We start from the raw sequence: 13,403 nt of genomic DNA, 5'->3' as shown, positions 1-13,403 counted from the left end.
ATGTTATAAAGATTCTAGAAAAAGGTATAATTATCCGATAACCAACTTTGAGCTGTTATATCTCCGGATTCAATGAACCGAATGCAATGAAATTTTGATCATTTATGACTAATATAATGAACTTTGAAAAACAGTTTACCTAATTTAAAATTATTAATAAGAAAAGAAGTTATGGCGGTTTCATTTATTCTATGTTTTTTTAGTAAATTTATCTATTTTTCATATGCATCCCATTACTTTTTCAATTTAATGCCGGTTATTTTGTTACTTCCTTTCGAAACATATTCATATTGAAATCAGTTAGAGGGAATTTAAATAAACTATAATTACTATCTCGAATTTTAAAACGATGATGAAGTTTTGGATAAATTGGTGGCATATTAGAAACATAATTCTATCGTAATAATTTTCTTTCGTGTAAAGAATTTTAAGTTTAGTCAAAAGTTTTTGATAGCTCATTTATATAAGTCATAAATGATTATAATTTCATTGGATTCGGTTCATTTAATCCGGAGATATAACAGCTCAAAGTTGGCTATCGGATAATTATACCTTTTTCTAGAATCTTTATAACTTCGTGTAGAATGGCTCGATATTTTCCAAATTTTGAGCACTGATACACAACTAGTTGATGAACTTACAATAAAAATTTGAGAATATTTGATGCCAATTTCGAAAAGTTACAGCGAGTTCAACATTTTTTGAAAAGTGAAAATTTTACCTATCCCAGTTATTTTGAGTATCCCCTGTAGGTAACAATTATTTTAAATTGTATTTTTGGTATTAAAAGGCAATGAGCGCAGTGCTGACATGGTCAGACAGCCATTTTGACAACATACTGTGGACCCAGTATTTTTAGATGCAAAGCAAAATAAGTGTATGGAATAACATAAATGAAAACTGAAACAAATACTGTATTTACAGTTATTTACAATATAATTATGCATATTAAAAATCAGGTCTGCAATAATTTGAACTGGGGTTCGTCTCTCCGTTTTTCATTGAAGTCTCTCCGTCCAATTTTCCCATTTGCTTGTGAGAAGCCTCTCTCCAACCTGCCATAGTCACCGCACAGTGCTTTATCGATCATTCCACATCCTACTGCATCACTTCTGCTATATTACACTTAGCAGCCTAATGTGCATAAATTTGCTTAGCAGCGCAAACATCTCGAAATTGCACTCTTATGTCTAATTGCCACCGTCGTCGTCGTCGTCGTAGTCGTCGCCTTCGTCATCGTGATTGCTGCTGCTTGCTGCACTCAGGAAGTAAAACCGAAATGAAAGTCTTCCATAAATACAACTTATGAAACACAATCCTCACCCAGTAGCTGGTAGGACCGCGCGCGTCGTCGTCAATTGCTTCAGTTCCGTCTTCAGTGGGGCTGCATGCTGCCTCGGTTGAGAGATCCGCGCCTCGAAGCTTTGGCGCGTTTCGTGAGTGATCGATCGAACCCCCACCTTTCCAGGGCGGGCACACCTTGTCCGACAACGAGAGTGAGTTCCTCGCGGGTCCAGAGTCGGAGAGAGTGAGCAACCCGCCGCACCCGCGCTTCGTTGAGTGCGAGGGGGGTACTCGCGTGGTCGCGCCACGGCAAAACGCGTACGCCTATATATAAATAGTTGATGGTCTGGTCGGAAAGATTTTAGTGCGCTGTTGGTGGACATTCGAGCCCGTCTCCGGCACCCTGAACCGTGTCTGTGGAGAATTCTAGTTTTTTTTTTACTGGCCCCCGATTTGGGCGCCCGAAGAAAGGAGATCCTGTGCGGGCGGCGCGCAGTGTGGAGAGTGAGCGAGCGTTTCGCGGGGTGGCGAGCGAGAGAGAGAGACAGAGAGAGAGAGGGAAAAGGAGCTGCTGCGTGTGGGGGTTGAACTGCACGGGCAACTGCGCAGTGTGAAGCGCCTTACGGATCAGTTCAGTGCGAAGTGTGGCACAGTGCAGTAGTGCAGCAGTGAAATGGCGCGGGTGATAAAGTTACTCGCAGTTCTGTGCTTAGTGGTGGCAATCGGTAAGAAATATTTGCTTTTATCTTAAGAGTGTGAATGTGAACTTAGGGTTTGAGAGAGCAAATTTTTGGACAGATGAATTATGAAAAACAGTAAATGGAGACTGGAAAGTGAGAAGTGTGGGTGTTAATGAAAACGAATGTGTGATGTTTTATCTTTATGCAACTACCTAACTTATTATGATTAAAGATGATGATGTGAATGGACTTGAACGAGGGTGCCCTACACTCCATCTTACGAAACATGAACAAGTTTATTTCTGATTTCCTCCAATAAAACCATACAATAATCTAAGAGAGTCATCTTACCTCCCATCTGTTGCGGTTGATACTGCTCATACAAATGATGATGAGGGCAATCAGGGTGATAGTTATGATGATGACATAATGTAATTAAAGTGAACCAGTCCAGAGTCAGAGCCACGGCACAGTACAATACGAGGAGCAGCGGTGATATAATATCCCATTTGCATTTCTTCTCGCTCGATGGCAGTGGTGTGGTGGAATATTACGGAATATTTGCCCACTTTAGGTTTCGGTCGACACCGAAAGCGAAAATGAAAACGAAACTCTTGCGGTGTGCGATGTGGTAGGGTGGACCATATGAAAGGGAAGGTGTATGATTGAAATATTGAAGAATCGATAATTGTGGTGCGTATTGTGCAATTACGGTTGTGTGTCACTTGCATCAAAATAACATAAGAGTTTTAGTTCTTAATTTGGTAATTGCAACCACTTATCATGAACAGTTCAATATTTAAAAATCATGAACACATTGTTACAAAAAGATTATAAAGCTTTCTTTAAAGAAAACTCAGAAGTTTTCTGGAGCAATAATACAACTGTTCATGTATATATTTTCAAAAAAATGAAAAAAATGTTGGAAATTATTTCTTGGTTTATGAATTGATACTCTGAAAAATTCTTCATGGCATTTTTCAGCAGTTCATTCATTAAATTTATTTACGTTTAAAGAGTATTCCGTTTGAAAATTTCCACAGGAATTCTCATTTAAAATTGATCTTTGAAAACTACGAATTTTATCCAGTCTATTCTTTTTTTATTTTTATTAATAAGATTTTAGCCCAAGTTTAATGCATCTCAGTATCCGAGGCTTAACTGCTCTTCCGAGAAAAAAAAAACTTACATTTTGTGAGTTTGTCTGGGTTTGATCCCACTTACTCACCGTGGATAGTATATTCTTTCATAAATCGTGGATGAACCAGCCTCGGGCTGAATTTCCCCATAATAAAGAGATAACCGTTCAGAACGCGCGCCTGTTGGATCCTAAAACTACACCACGCTCGCGCTGTATATGACGAGCGAGGTTTTTTTTGGTAGTGTTGTACTTTTTTGCAACGGCGTGCGTCCTGAAGGGTGGTTAATAATATTTATTATTTCCAAATTCTCAAATAAACTTCATTGAAGATTCCTCCAAAGAGGATGAACCTTCCAGCCAACTTCACAATTCACCCCTTTCGTTTATGTTTCACATCGAACTCGTCCAGAATTTTACCCATAGGTTACTTCTAGTTATTCGAAATTGCATTCCCATGGATGTGGTAAACAAGATTTCCACAGTTTCATATAAATTGCGGAGTAAAATTCTGGAAGAAATCTTAGAAATACTGCCGGTCAGTTCGAGAAATATTCAAAAAGAATTCATGCAAGAAGAATCTCGAAAGATATTCATAAGCCAAAGGAGAATTAGTGGCAGATGGAAAAAGTTTACTATGAAACTTCTGAACTTTTCTTTCAAAAAATTTTGGACATATCCCAAGTAACAATTTCATTGCTGATTAGTTTTGTTTGATTTTTATTAGGGTTTTATTACATTTAATGATTTTGTGGCTATATCGGTCTCTTTCTACTCATAAGCAGTGCTGAAAATTTCATTTCGTCATATCTAAAATCAACCGCCTACAGCTCATTTTAGAAGCTGAACCTGAGAATATGGTATATGAAAAACTTGTGCGGCTAAACCAGATCTGCAAGAAAGTCACGGAAAAACCACTACTTTTCGAATATTTGATGTAAATGTCACGGACTACCTTTGAAAAATGCCAAATCATATTCACCGTGAATATCATTGGGATTTTTCGAAGGTAGTCCGTGACCTTTACCTCAAATATTCGAAAAATAGTGGTTTTCCGTGACTTTCTTGCAGAACTGGCCTAGCCGCACAAGTTTTCCATACACCATATTCTCAGGTTCAGCTTCTAAAATGAGCTGCAGGTGATTGAATTTAGATATAACGAAATGAATTTTTCAGCACTGCTCATAAGTATAAGGGAGTAGAGATCAAAGTGGATAATGAAATGATAGATATGATAGAATTCGCTAGGTAGCGAACAAGAAAAGTGGCTCAAAAAGAAAAGTGTTCCATCCAATAAGATCGAAAAAGCTAATAGGAAGAACACGCCGCGATATAGGCATACTCCTATGAACGGAGTGCGAGTTCCGAAAAAGCTACCGATCGATAGAATTTGTGATGAAAACAGAACAATACACAGGCAGTCGGGTGCCTGAAACTTTTGCAAGTCTTGGTAAGGAGGTATGAACTACCAACCAAGCCGATCTGTTTAAAAGCACAGGTCGCACGGCAGAAGTTTCACGCATTCGATGTATTCGTACTTGCCTAATTTCACCTTCTATAAAAATTTTCACACTTGTTCGCTACCTAGCGAATTCTATCATATCTATCATTTCATTATCCACTTTGATCTCTACTCCCTTATACTTATGAGTAGAAAGAGACCAAGATCATCCATAGAGACAGATTTTAAGAGTAAACAAAACTTTCCGATTTGTAAACCTTCTGGCAATCATTATTACCACAATAAAACTGTTAAAACTCTCAACAGATGGCGATCCGTTCGATAAGTAACGACATCTGTTGGTGGAAAAGCAGAACTACGACATTTCTAGGTTTATTGCGGTCATCATAAAAGTAAATTTGCTTTCGTTTTATTTTCGCTCATTATGGTTGTCGCCATATTGAAGAATCAGCTAACGTGAATGGAAAATAGTTAATTTTGCTCAAATTAGCAATGAATTGATAGTTTGTCACCATTTCCATAACATGCTCACATAAATAAACTCTCTCTGCTGAGTTTTCTTGTGATTCGAGATAGTTTTAGTAAATAAACAAATCGATTTATTTCATTCCAAGATGATAATATTCACTATTTTTGAAGCGCATTAATTTTATGATTCTGCCACCCCAATATTCACGATAAAATTGAATGCGCATAAGCCTACCAACACAATAACAACTAAAATATTACTTTGAAATGAACGCTTCTACTTACGAATGATGTTTCGTCCTGAACTTTACGTGCCATCGAAGAAGCATCTCTGCATCTTGAGCTGTCATAGTTTTTGTTGAAAAAAAAAAACAACAATAATCGAGAATGGGAAATTTTTCTACTAGGTTTTAAAACGGTTTTATTGCTACTCCTAATGCTGTTTGCAAAACCTCTCCGAGAGTGGTCCACTTAGCCGGAAGATGCTCTTGAAGAGGTTATCAAGAAGTTTTGATGTATAAATCAGTTTTATTGCGAGTTTTATAAAATTGGTCATGAAGATCTCTTGCAGAGCCGAACAAAACTTAAAATGTTACTTGGGATGGCAATTGGTTCTTGAAAATAAAAACAAAAACAAATGAAAAATAATCTGGTTCAGGAATCTACAATGAAATTCAAAAATGTCTAGTTCAAAAAACCACGTAGACCTATTTGTGGTGAATTTCATACTCAGATCAGACATAAAGTGTGACATGGTGTTAGCTTTGACGGAAGCCGTTGTGCGTTCACTTGTACGTTGAATGCAGGAAGGGATTGGCATTGAAAATCATCATAGAAAACATTATTCCATCTAGTAAAAATGTGAAAGACATGACTTCAAATTTGCAGTGAGTCATGTACCTTCGTTATCAACTGCTTTCGGTAAAAAAAAATCTCAACAGCTCAACTGTTTGGTCAAATTAATGGTTTATGGTTAAATTATTCAAACAGTGTCGTGTACGTACGTCTTTTTCATACATGTGCGAAGTAATATAATTTTATAATCAATAACAAAGAACGAGCTCACCAAATTACATCCATGCTTATTGCAGCAATGGTATGGAAAAAACCAGCATACTTAAATACGACCTCAAAACCATTATACGTTCTGTGAAAGGTGACGCCAATTTTCAAACAAACTGACGCTGCGATCAACTGGAAGATTCTCTTGTGCCTTTTGCCAGAGATCATGCTGGAAATTGCGCAGAATCTCAACAGATTCTTATTTTGTTGACGAGTTTTGTTTTGAGACGAGTTGACGAAAAAAAAGTCTATCAAAGCGCATTATGAAAGGGATTAGCATTGAAAGTCATCTTAGAAACCGAAATTCCATCTAATAAAAATGTGTAAGACAGGACTTCATTTCAAAATTGCAACGTATCATTTATCTTATTACCTTAACTGCTTCCGGTAAAAAAAAATCTGAACAGCTCAACTAATCTGGACTAAAAGTTTATGATAAACCATTGAAAAATTGTCGTGTACGTAAGTCTAGTTAAAAATCTCGTTAATACAGACAAAAAAAACACACTGACGCTGCGACCGACTGGAAGATTTTCTTGTGCTTTTGCCAGAGAACATGCTGGAAATAGCACAGAATCTCAGCAGATTCCTATTTTGTTGAAGATCCAACTGATGCCACGAGCAAATGAAAAATTCTGCTCTGCTCTTTTCAAGGAAAACATCTTTCAAAGCGCATGATTACAACCGGTTTGCATTTCTTTTGAACAAACAGACGCCGCGACCGACCGGATGGTTGCCTTTTGCTTTTTGCAAAGAGAGAAATAATTAATCTCCACATTAGATTTTTGTTTTATCGCCGTACAAACTGACGTCAATACTGACAGAATCATTTTCCTATGCTATTGTTAAGAAAAGATGACGGAAAAGTTACACAACCACGATCATAGCCGATTCCTGTGTTGATGCCATGACCGACTAAAAGATTACCCGTACAAACATTTGGGTTTATAAATTTTGAAATATACCTATAATGATTTTTTTAATTTTGTACAAAAGAGCACCTTTTTCTCAGCCAGTATGATTTTTTTCAGATTTTTAGAACATTATTTTGATTCCTAAAATCAATTTTCAAGAGATTTTCCGAAATCACCTTTCGACAGCTGGGCAACTGCTTGACAGCTCCGCCCAGTACAAAATGCGACGAGGAGTGATTCGACAAATCGCCCCCATATAAACTTCAAATTGATTGACCGAGATGAACTAGCCTAGGGTTAAAAATCTCGTTAATACAGATAAAAAAAATTCAAATTGATTGTTAAATATGTTCCCGAGCACCAAAATTCATGAAAATTCTGATTTCGGCTTAGTTTGGCATGCAGATTCAGAATATGGAATTATCTCACCACCGCTAAGGAAGCTAATTGAATATAAACAAAGGAAAATTCCAAAAAGCATACAATCACATCAGATTCTCTTAATGAATTTATCCACGATGATGTCACACGCCAACGAACAGCAAGATGTAAAACGGTAACTACGGGGCGAGTTTACTAAAATCACTGCTCACATCTTGCATCCGGTGAGATCCAGTGAACATCCAGGGAACTTTCGGTCGCTGGATGTTCATGAATATGTCATTTTATGTAAACAGTGCCCGGGTTTATAGAGAAGAAAAGAAGAAGCATTCATCCAACTCATCTAGCCTATGAGATGCGTGTGACGTCATCGTGGACAAGTTCATCACTAAAACGGCCACTATGAAATTAACGGCTCAGTGATGTCAGTTGTAAGGAGGCATGTCTTCAATTTGAAGGCATTTGGATTTCTGTGAAGACATTTATTTTTGTGATGATAAACATTGGCGGAGCCAGCATTTGCTTTTTTCTCTCTCACTCTCTTAAACACACACGAGATGAAGAAAGATAGAAGAGGGGGCAGCATGCCTCCTCTTTCATCTCGCTCTTTCTCGTGTATGTTTAGGAGAGTGAGTAAGAAAAACGAAAAAGCTGGCTCCGCCAGTGATGATAAATATAATATTGTTCCAAATTATGTGAAGACTTTAAAAAATGCGTTTATGTTTACGATAGAGTGTATGGTTTCAGGGAAAAAAATACATTTAATATACTGCTAGGGTCGAAATGGAAACAAAAACACAAGTCGATTCTAATTATTGCTGACTGCCCCCCAAATTGGACGGACACAATAATGTGCACACACTTTCAAAGTGTGGTTGCAGCGCAGGACCACCCCAAGCAGAGGAGAATATCAAATTGATAACTACGAAATCACATAACCTGTTTTCATATCCTATTTTGTTATTATTAAATTATCAAGGCAGAGTTTTTCCATAACAAATTTTGTAGGACAATCTCAATTTGTTATAATCAAGCTATTGATATACATTCATCAAATTACATTTCAATAACATATTTTGTTGAAGTACAAGTTTTGTTATTGTTGTATTTTTGATCAACTTATCAACAATAGCACAACAGTAACAAGTTTTGAAATCAAAGCAACATAGGGTATCGGGATGCTTCGTTGGCATAGTCCCCTCGTTCGGCCTATCTCAATGTAAACCAAAAACTCAAACAAACACGCATATCTGGATATCGGAAAAGCTATGCGCCAAACAACTGTAACATTTCGTTTCAATTTTAGCACTTTGGAACATTAAAATTGAATGAAAATGTCACTTTGTTTAGCTTTTGTAGACGCCATGATTCTTCGGCTTAGTGCGTAGTCTATACACATGATCGTAAATGGCATGATTCTGAAACATTTCGAATTGACTTTTCAATAACTGAACATTTGATACGACGGTCAAATACGGTATTTTGAACTTGTGTATTTGTTTTCAACGAATAATAATTATTTTACAAATTGAATGTGGGCCGAATATTGAGGACATTTTTTTCACTATGTACCCAAATCTTGGCCCATCAGTAAAGTGACGTCAAAAACAGCGATAAAAAGATGTCAACAGCATTTCTTGCGTAAGAACCAGAAAGAACGAACAGGAAGAAAGATTTTGTGTGCGGTGACTGTAAAAATATAACACAATAATAGGGTTGCGTTGTTTTCGCTACTAAATTAAGAAAGAACTTTAGTAAAAGTGATTTATTTATAGTTTTTTGAAAATTTGGCTCCGAAAATATAATTTAAAAGTAAGATTGGTGAACAAACAGAGATAATACTCCAGCAGAAATATTGAAATAATGAGATAATTAGTGATTCTAGTTCATGGATAGCAATAGGCCAACGTTGTATCCACTAATAGGCCAATTTTTGTACCATAGACCAACGTTGCATACCATCGCATCGAATCTTTTCAACTTAATTAAGTAAAATCTTGAATATTTACGTAAGTTTACTTCCAATTGGTGAAACATGCATTGCCTAGAGTGTGTAATAGGGCCGACATATTATTTCTAGTGCTATTATTTCATTAGTTGTGGTCAAAATTGTCAAGGCGGCTTGCAAATTAGGCCAAGGAATGGTACATATACCCTAGTTCGAGATTAACTTAGTTTACGTTGTTTTCCGTAATGAGGGAGTATGTGCGTGCATATGCTCTGTACATCTTTATTATTAGATTATTTTCTCAGCTTGTATTTTTCGTTGATTTTCTTTGATAACTAGCAATGGTTACTGATATGCTCTAAACGCTTGATTTGCTATTCATATAGGGCCTTGTACCATTTTGGAAGGTGAACCTATTTTGGGCACTTGATAATATAACTAAGTCAATTTCAAACCAATTGGTTTGATTTTTTGTATAGGGTTAGATACTGTACGTAACTCATCGTGTGCCAATTAGGTATAAAATTGATTTAGTAACAGCGGCAAGTGCCAAAAATAGGTAAACCTGCCCAAATGGTACAAGACCCTAGCATTATTACTTACTTTGTTATTAGTTTGATATCATAACTAATTTTGCTTTCGGATTGTTATTAATAACTTTAAAATAACAACATTTGTTATTGACATATTTCCAAAATTCATTGTTATTATGTTGTTATCGAACTAACATAACATGTTATTAAATTGGTCTTCCAGGAACATTTTTTTGTTATGATTTTTGTTATTTTGCCGCTTATGACAGTCAAGTTTATAACATAATTTGTTATGTTAAAAACAGGAAAATAACTTATTTCATTACTCAGTTATTTCACTAAAATATCACATTTTCTTATGCTGTTGTTATTCCCTTCTGCTCGGGACGTCGGATCGAGTTGGGGGTTTCGGCGCACTTATTCATTCTAAATCAAGAAATGAGTGCACCAAAGACGTCGATACGATCCAAGGCAAATGTGTACTTGTATCCAGGGGGAGCGACACTAGTTTTGCCAAGCCGAAAAACCACAAAAAAAGCCGAAAAAAACGGTAAAACCCTCCAAACTTTTGCAGGTTTTACCGGTTTTTTTTTCGTCTTTTTTGGACTTTTTTTTAGGGTTTTTCGGCTTGCCAAAACTAGTGTCACTCCCCCTGCTTTTATCACACTTTTTAGTGTGATAGTCCAATTTGGGGTGTAATCTGCAATAACTCTGTTATTTGTTGCATTTTAAAGTTCCTCAAAGACTTTATCTGAACATTCCTCCCCGGATCAGGCGATCCTCCAGAATCATTCACCGAGGTCCTCTGGGAATACTCTTTCAGGTTTTTCAAGAGTTTGCCCAACCGTTTCGCCATGGGTTCTTCACGTCTTTCAAACAATTTTATCGGATGCTCCTAAGCAAGACAGAAGTTCTGCCTAGATTCATCCAAAGGTTGATATGAGATTTCATCATAAATTTGGGCGAATGGGAAAAGGGCGCCTCCAGAATTACATGAATGGAGTTTTCTCTTGAATTCTCTTCAGGTTTTCCTTATGGTTCGAGCAGTATCATCATGAAGTTTTTCAATGATTCATACAGAAATTTATCCAAGGGTCCAAGGTTTTTTTCAGAAATTTATCCAAGGATTCTTTAAGGAAGAACCTGGAAGCTGCTCGACGCATTTTTTTTTAGGATTGTCTTCTAGGAGTTTCTATAGAAGATACAATGACACATATTGCCCATTTTACTGGCATTTTACCAGATTTGCTGGTATGTCTGAAACATACTGGAAAAACTTAGTTGGTTAAAGCGCCGGTCTAGCGAATACGGAGTCGTGGGTTCGAATCCCACCAGAACGCGATTTTTTTTCCAAAATTTCATCTCTCAATTTGTCAATTAGCATCATTTCGTGCCTTCTAATTACAAGTTTTTCCAGTCTATAGAAGATATTGCAAAAGATTCTCCAGGAGCACTTCAAGGATTTTCTCCAGCAGTTTCTGCGTGAGCTTCTCGACATGTTTCTTCAGAAGCTTCTCAAAATGTTTCTCGGAGAAATTCCAGTGGAGTTGCTTCAGAGATTCCGCTGGATGTTCTATATCCCCTAAGGCAAGTGAAAAGATCCCTGCAGATTTGACGTTTATAAGGAATTCCTCAGGATATGCATCCAAACTTTTCTTCCTATTCCATCACAGAGCTTTCTGCAGGAAACCAAGCAACAAGTATTTCTATAGAAATTCCTTCAGATCTAGGAGTTGCTGTATAAACGTTTACATAATTCTGTGATACTGTGTTCATCCTGAATTCCCTGTAAGAATCCTTCCCTGCGGGAATTTCTTTAGGCATTCTTTCAACATTCGCTCCAGCAGTTCCTTTAGAAATCCTTTCAGAAGATTTTTTAGATTTTTTTTCCAGTAACTTCTTCAAACAATATTGTATTTCTCCGGAAGCTTTTGTAAAAAAAGTAGTACCTTCATAAATCGCTCCAGGAAAAAAATGCAATTATGAAACACAGGACGAAATTTAAAATAAAAAACAGGATTTCCCTGGATTCCCTGAAGTAACTCCTAGAAAAAAATCCCGTCCAGAAATTCCTGAAGGGATTTTAAAGGATCTTCTAGAAAATATCATAAAGAAACTACTAGTATCTCCTTGAGGAACATCTGGAATTATTTCTGAAGGAGCCCCTAGAGAAGTCTTTATTGTAAAAACTGAAGAAATTTCAGAAAAAAATCTCCTCGAATCACAAATAAACTCCAAGATAAATTTCACAAGGAACTTCTGTCTAGATAAATTACAGAAGAAACATCTGCTGGGTTTTTTTTTAGGAAATCCTGCAAGCAGGCGACATATCTGTAAGTACTCCAGGAGACATAAATGCATTAATAACTGGAGGTTTTTCTCAATTCTTGCCGAAATCTTTAGAAAATCCGTTTCAGGAATCCCACAGGAACTTTTGGAGCAATTCGTGGAAGAATTTCTAGAGGAACGGTTGGGGGTATTTCTATTGCAACTCCTGGAGCAATTGCAGAAGGAACTCTCTCAGGAAGCCCTGGATAAACTCCTAACATAATTCCTGAAAAAAGATCCCACAGCAATTTCTAAAGAAAGAATTTCTGAATAAACTGCTAAAAGGTTTGAGAAAAACTAACTTACGTTAAAATTCACTAAAATAGAAACATGTTGACTGCTAAAGGAAAAAAATACTGATGGAAAAGCAGCAAGAATTCCTGAAGGTATAACACAACTTTATTGCACTCAAATACTTGTTTCTAATGCTTAAATAAACAAAATAGTTTGAATTTCCGTGGATAAAATGATAGTTCAGTCGATAAAACTGATTTCGATTGAGTTTTGAATCGAGATTCGGATGATCATTAACATTACATTTTTCTCTAATTTCGGAACACCCTAGCTTCAGATCGACCTGCAACAGGTGGCAGAAGCGAAGCAACGAGGCTGGACGGGAGTGCGAGGGTAGCCTGAAAGCCTTACTAAATATGTTGTTTGCTCTCAGATTGTAGCGAGTCCTAAACCAGTTTGCCGTCGTCGCCGGCAAACTCCACTCCTTCCCGCGCTCTACGAGGATCGCCGAGCGCGTGCACTTACCTGTTCATTCGTACCGCAGGCAGCGCAGCGGTTACAGAATTTGCATAACTTTTTAGCACGCCTTGATTGGTTCGGCGTTTCTTCAGTGTCATGATGTAGCCATAGTTGATTGGTTTCCCTTTTGTTTGCGTTCAATGAAGCTATGTGCTGATCTGTACTCAGTCCAAACCAGATGCGCATGCAAATCTCGATGTTGCTGCACCTAGGTACCGAACAAGTGCGGTTTGTAGCAATGTAGATTTTTGCTGCAACCATCCAATCAGTGTGGCTTTGTTGCATTGCTTAATCCGGAATACCATGTATTCCAAGATCCCATAGTTCTAAGTAATGGGCAATCTTAATGGATGATAACGTTACAGGACATCGTACTTACTGTTAAATTATACTCGTTGACAGGTGGTAATAACCATCAAAATATTGATGCCTTCGTGCATAAAAATGCATCT

The 13,403-nt window shown here is 37.1% G+C and overlaps 1 protein-coding gene across 1 annotated transcript in view; it reads left to right on the top strand.

Annotated features, from left to right (window-relative positions):
- The first annotated feature begins 1,345 nt into the window (after positions 1 to 1,345).
- Positions 1,346 to 13,403, top strand: part of LOC109401443 (chitin deacetylase 1) — a 28,303-nt gene continuing 16,245 nt past the window's right edge. The window contains exon 1 of the mRNA XM_029875370.2: positions 1,346 to 2,009. Coding sequence (XP_029731230.1) covers positions 1,958 to 2,009 — 52 coding nt within the window. The 5' untranslated portion in view covers positions 1,346 to 1,957. The remainder of the gene's footprint in view (positions 2,010 to 13,403) is intronic.

This window comes from Aedes albopictus, chromosome 3 (genome assembly GCF_035046485.1).
Source record: "Aedes albopictus strain Foshan chromosome 3, AalbF5, whole genome shotgun sequence".
Taxonomy (NCBI): domain Eukaryota; kingdom Metazoa; phylum Arthropoda; class Insecta; order Diptera; family Culicidae; genus Aedes; species Aedes albopictus.
This window is presented reverse-complemented; position numbering and strand designations above follow the sequence as displayed.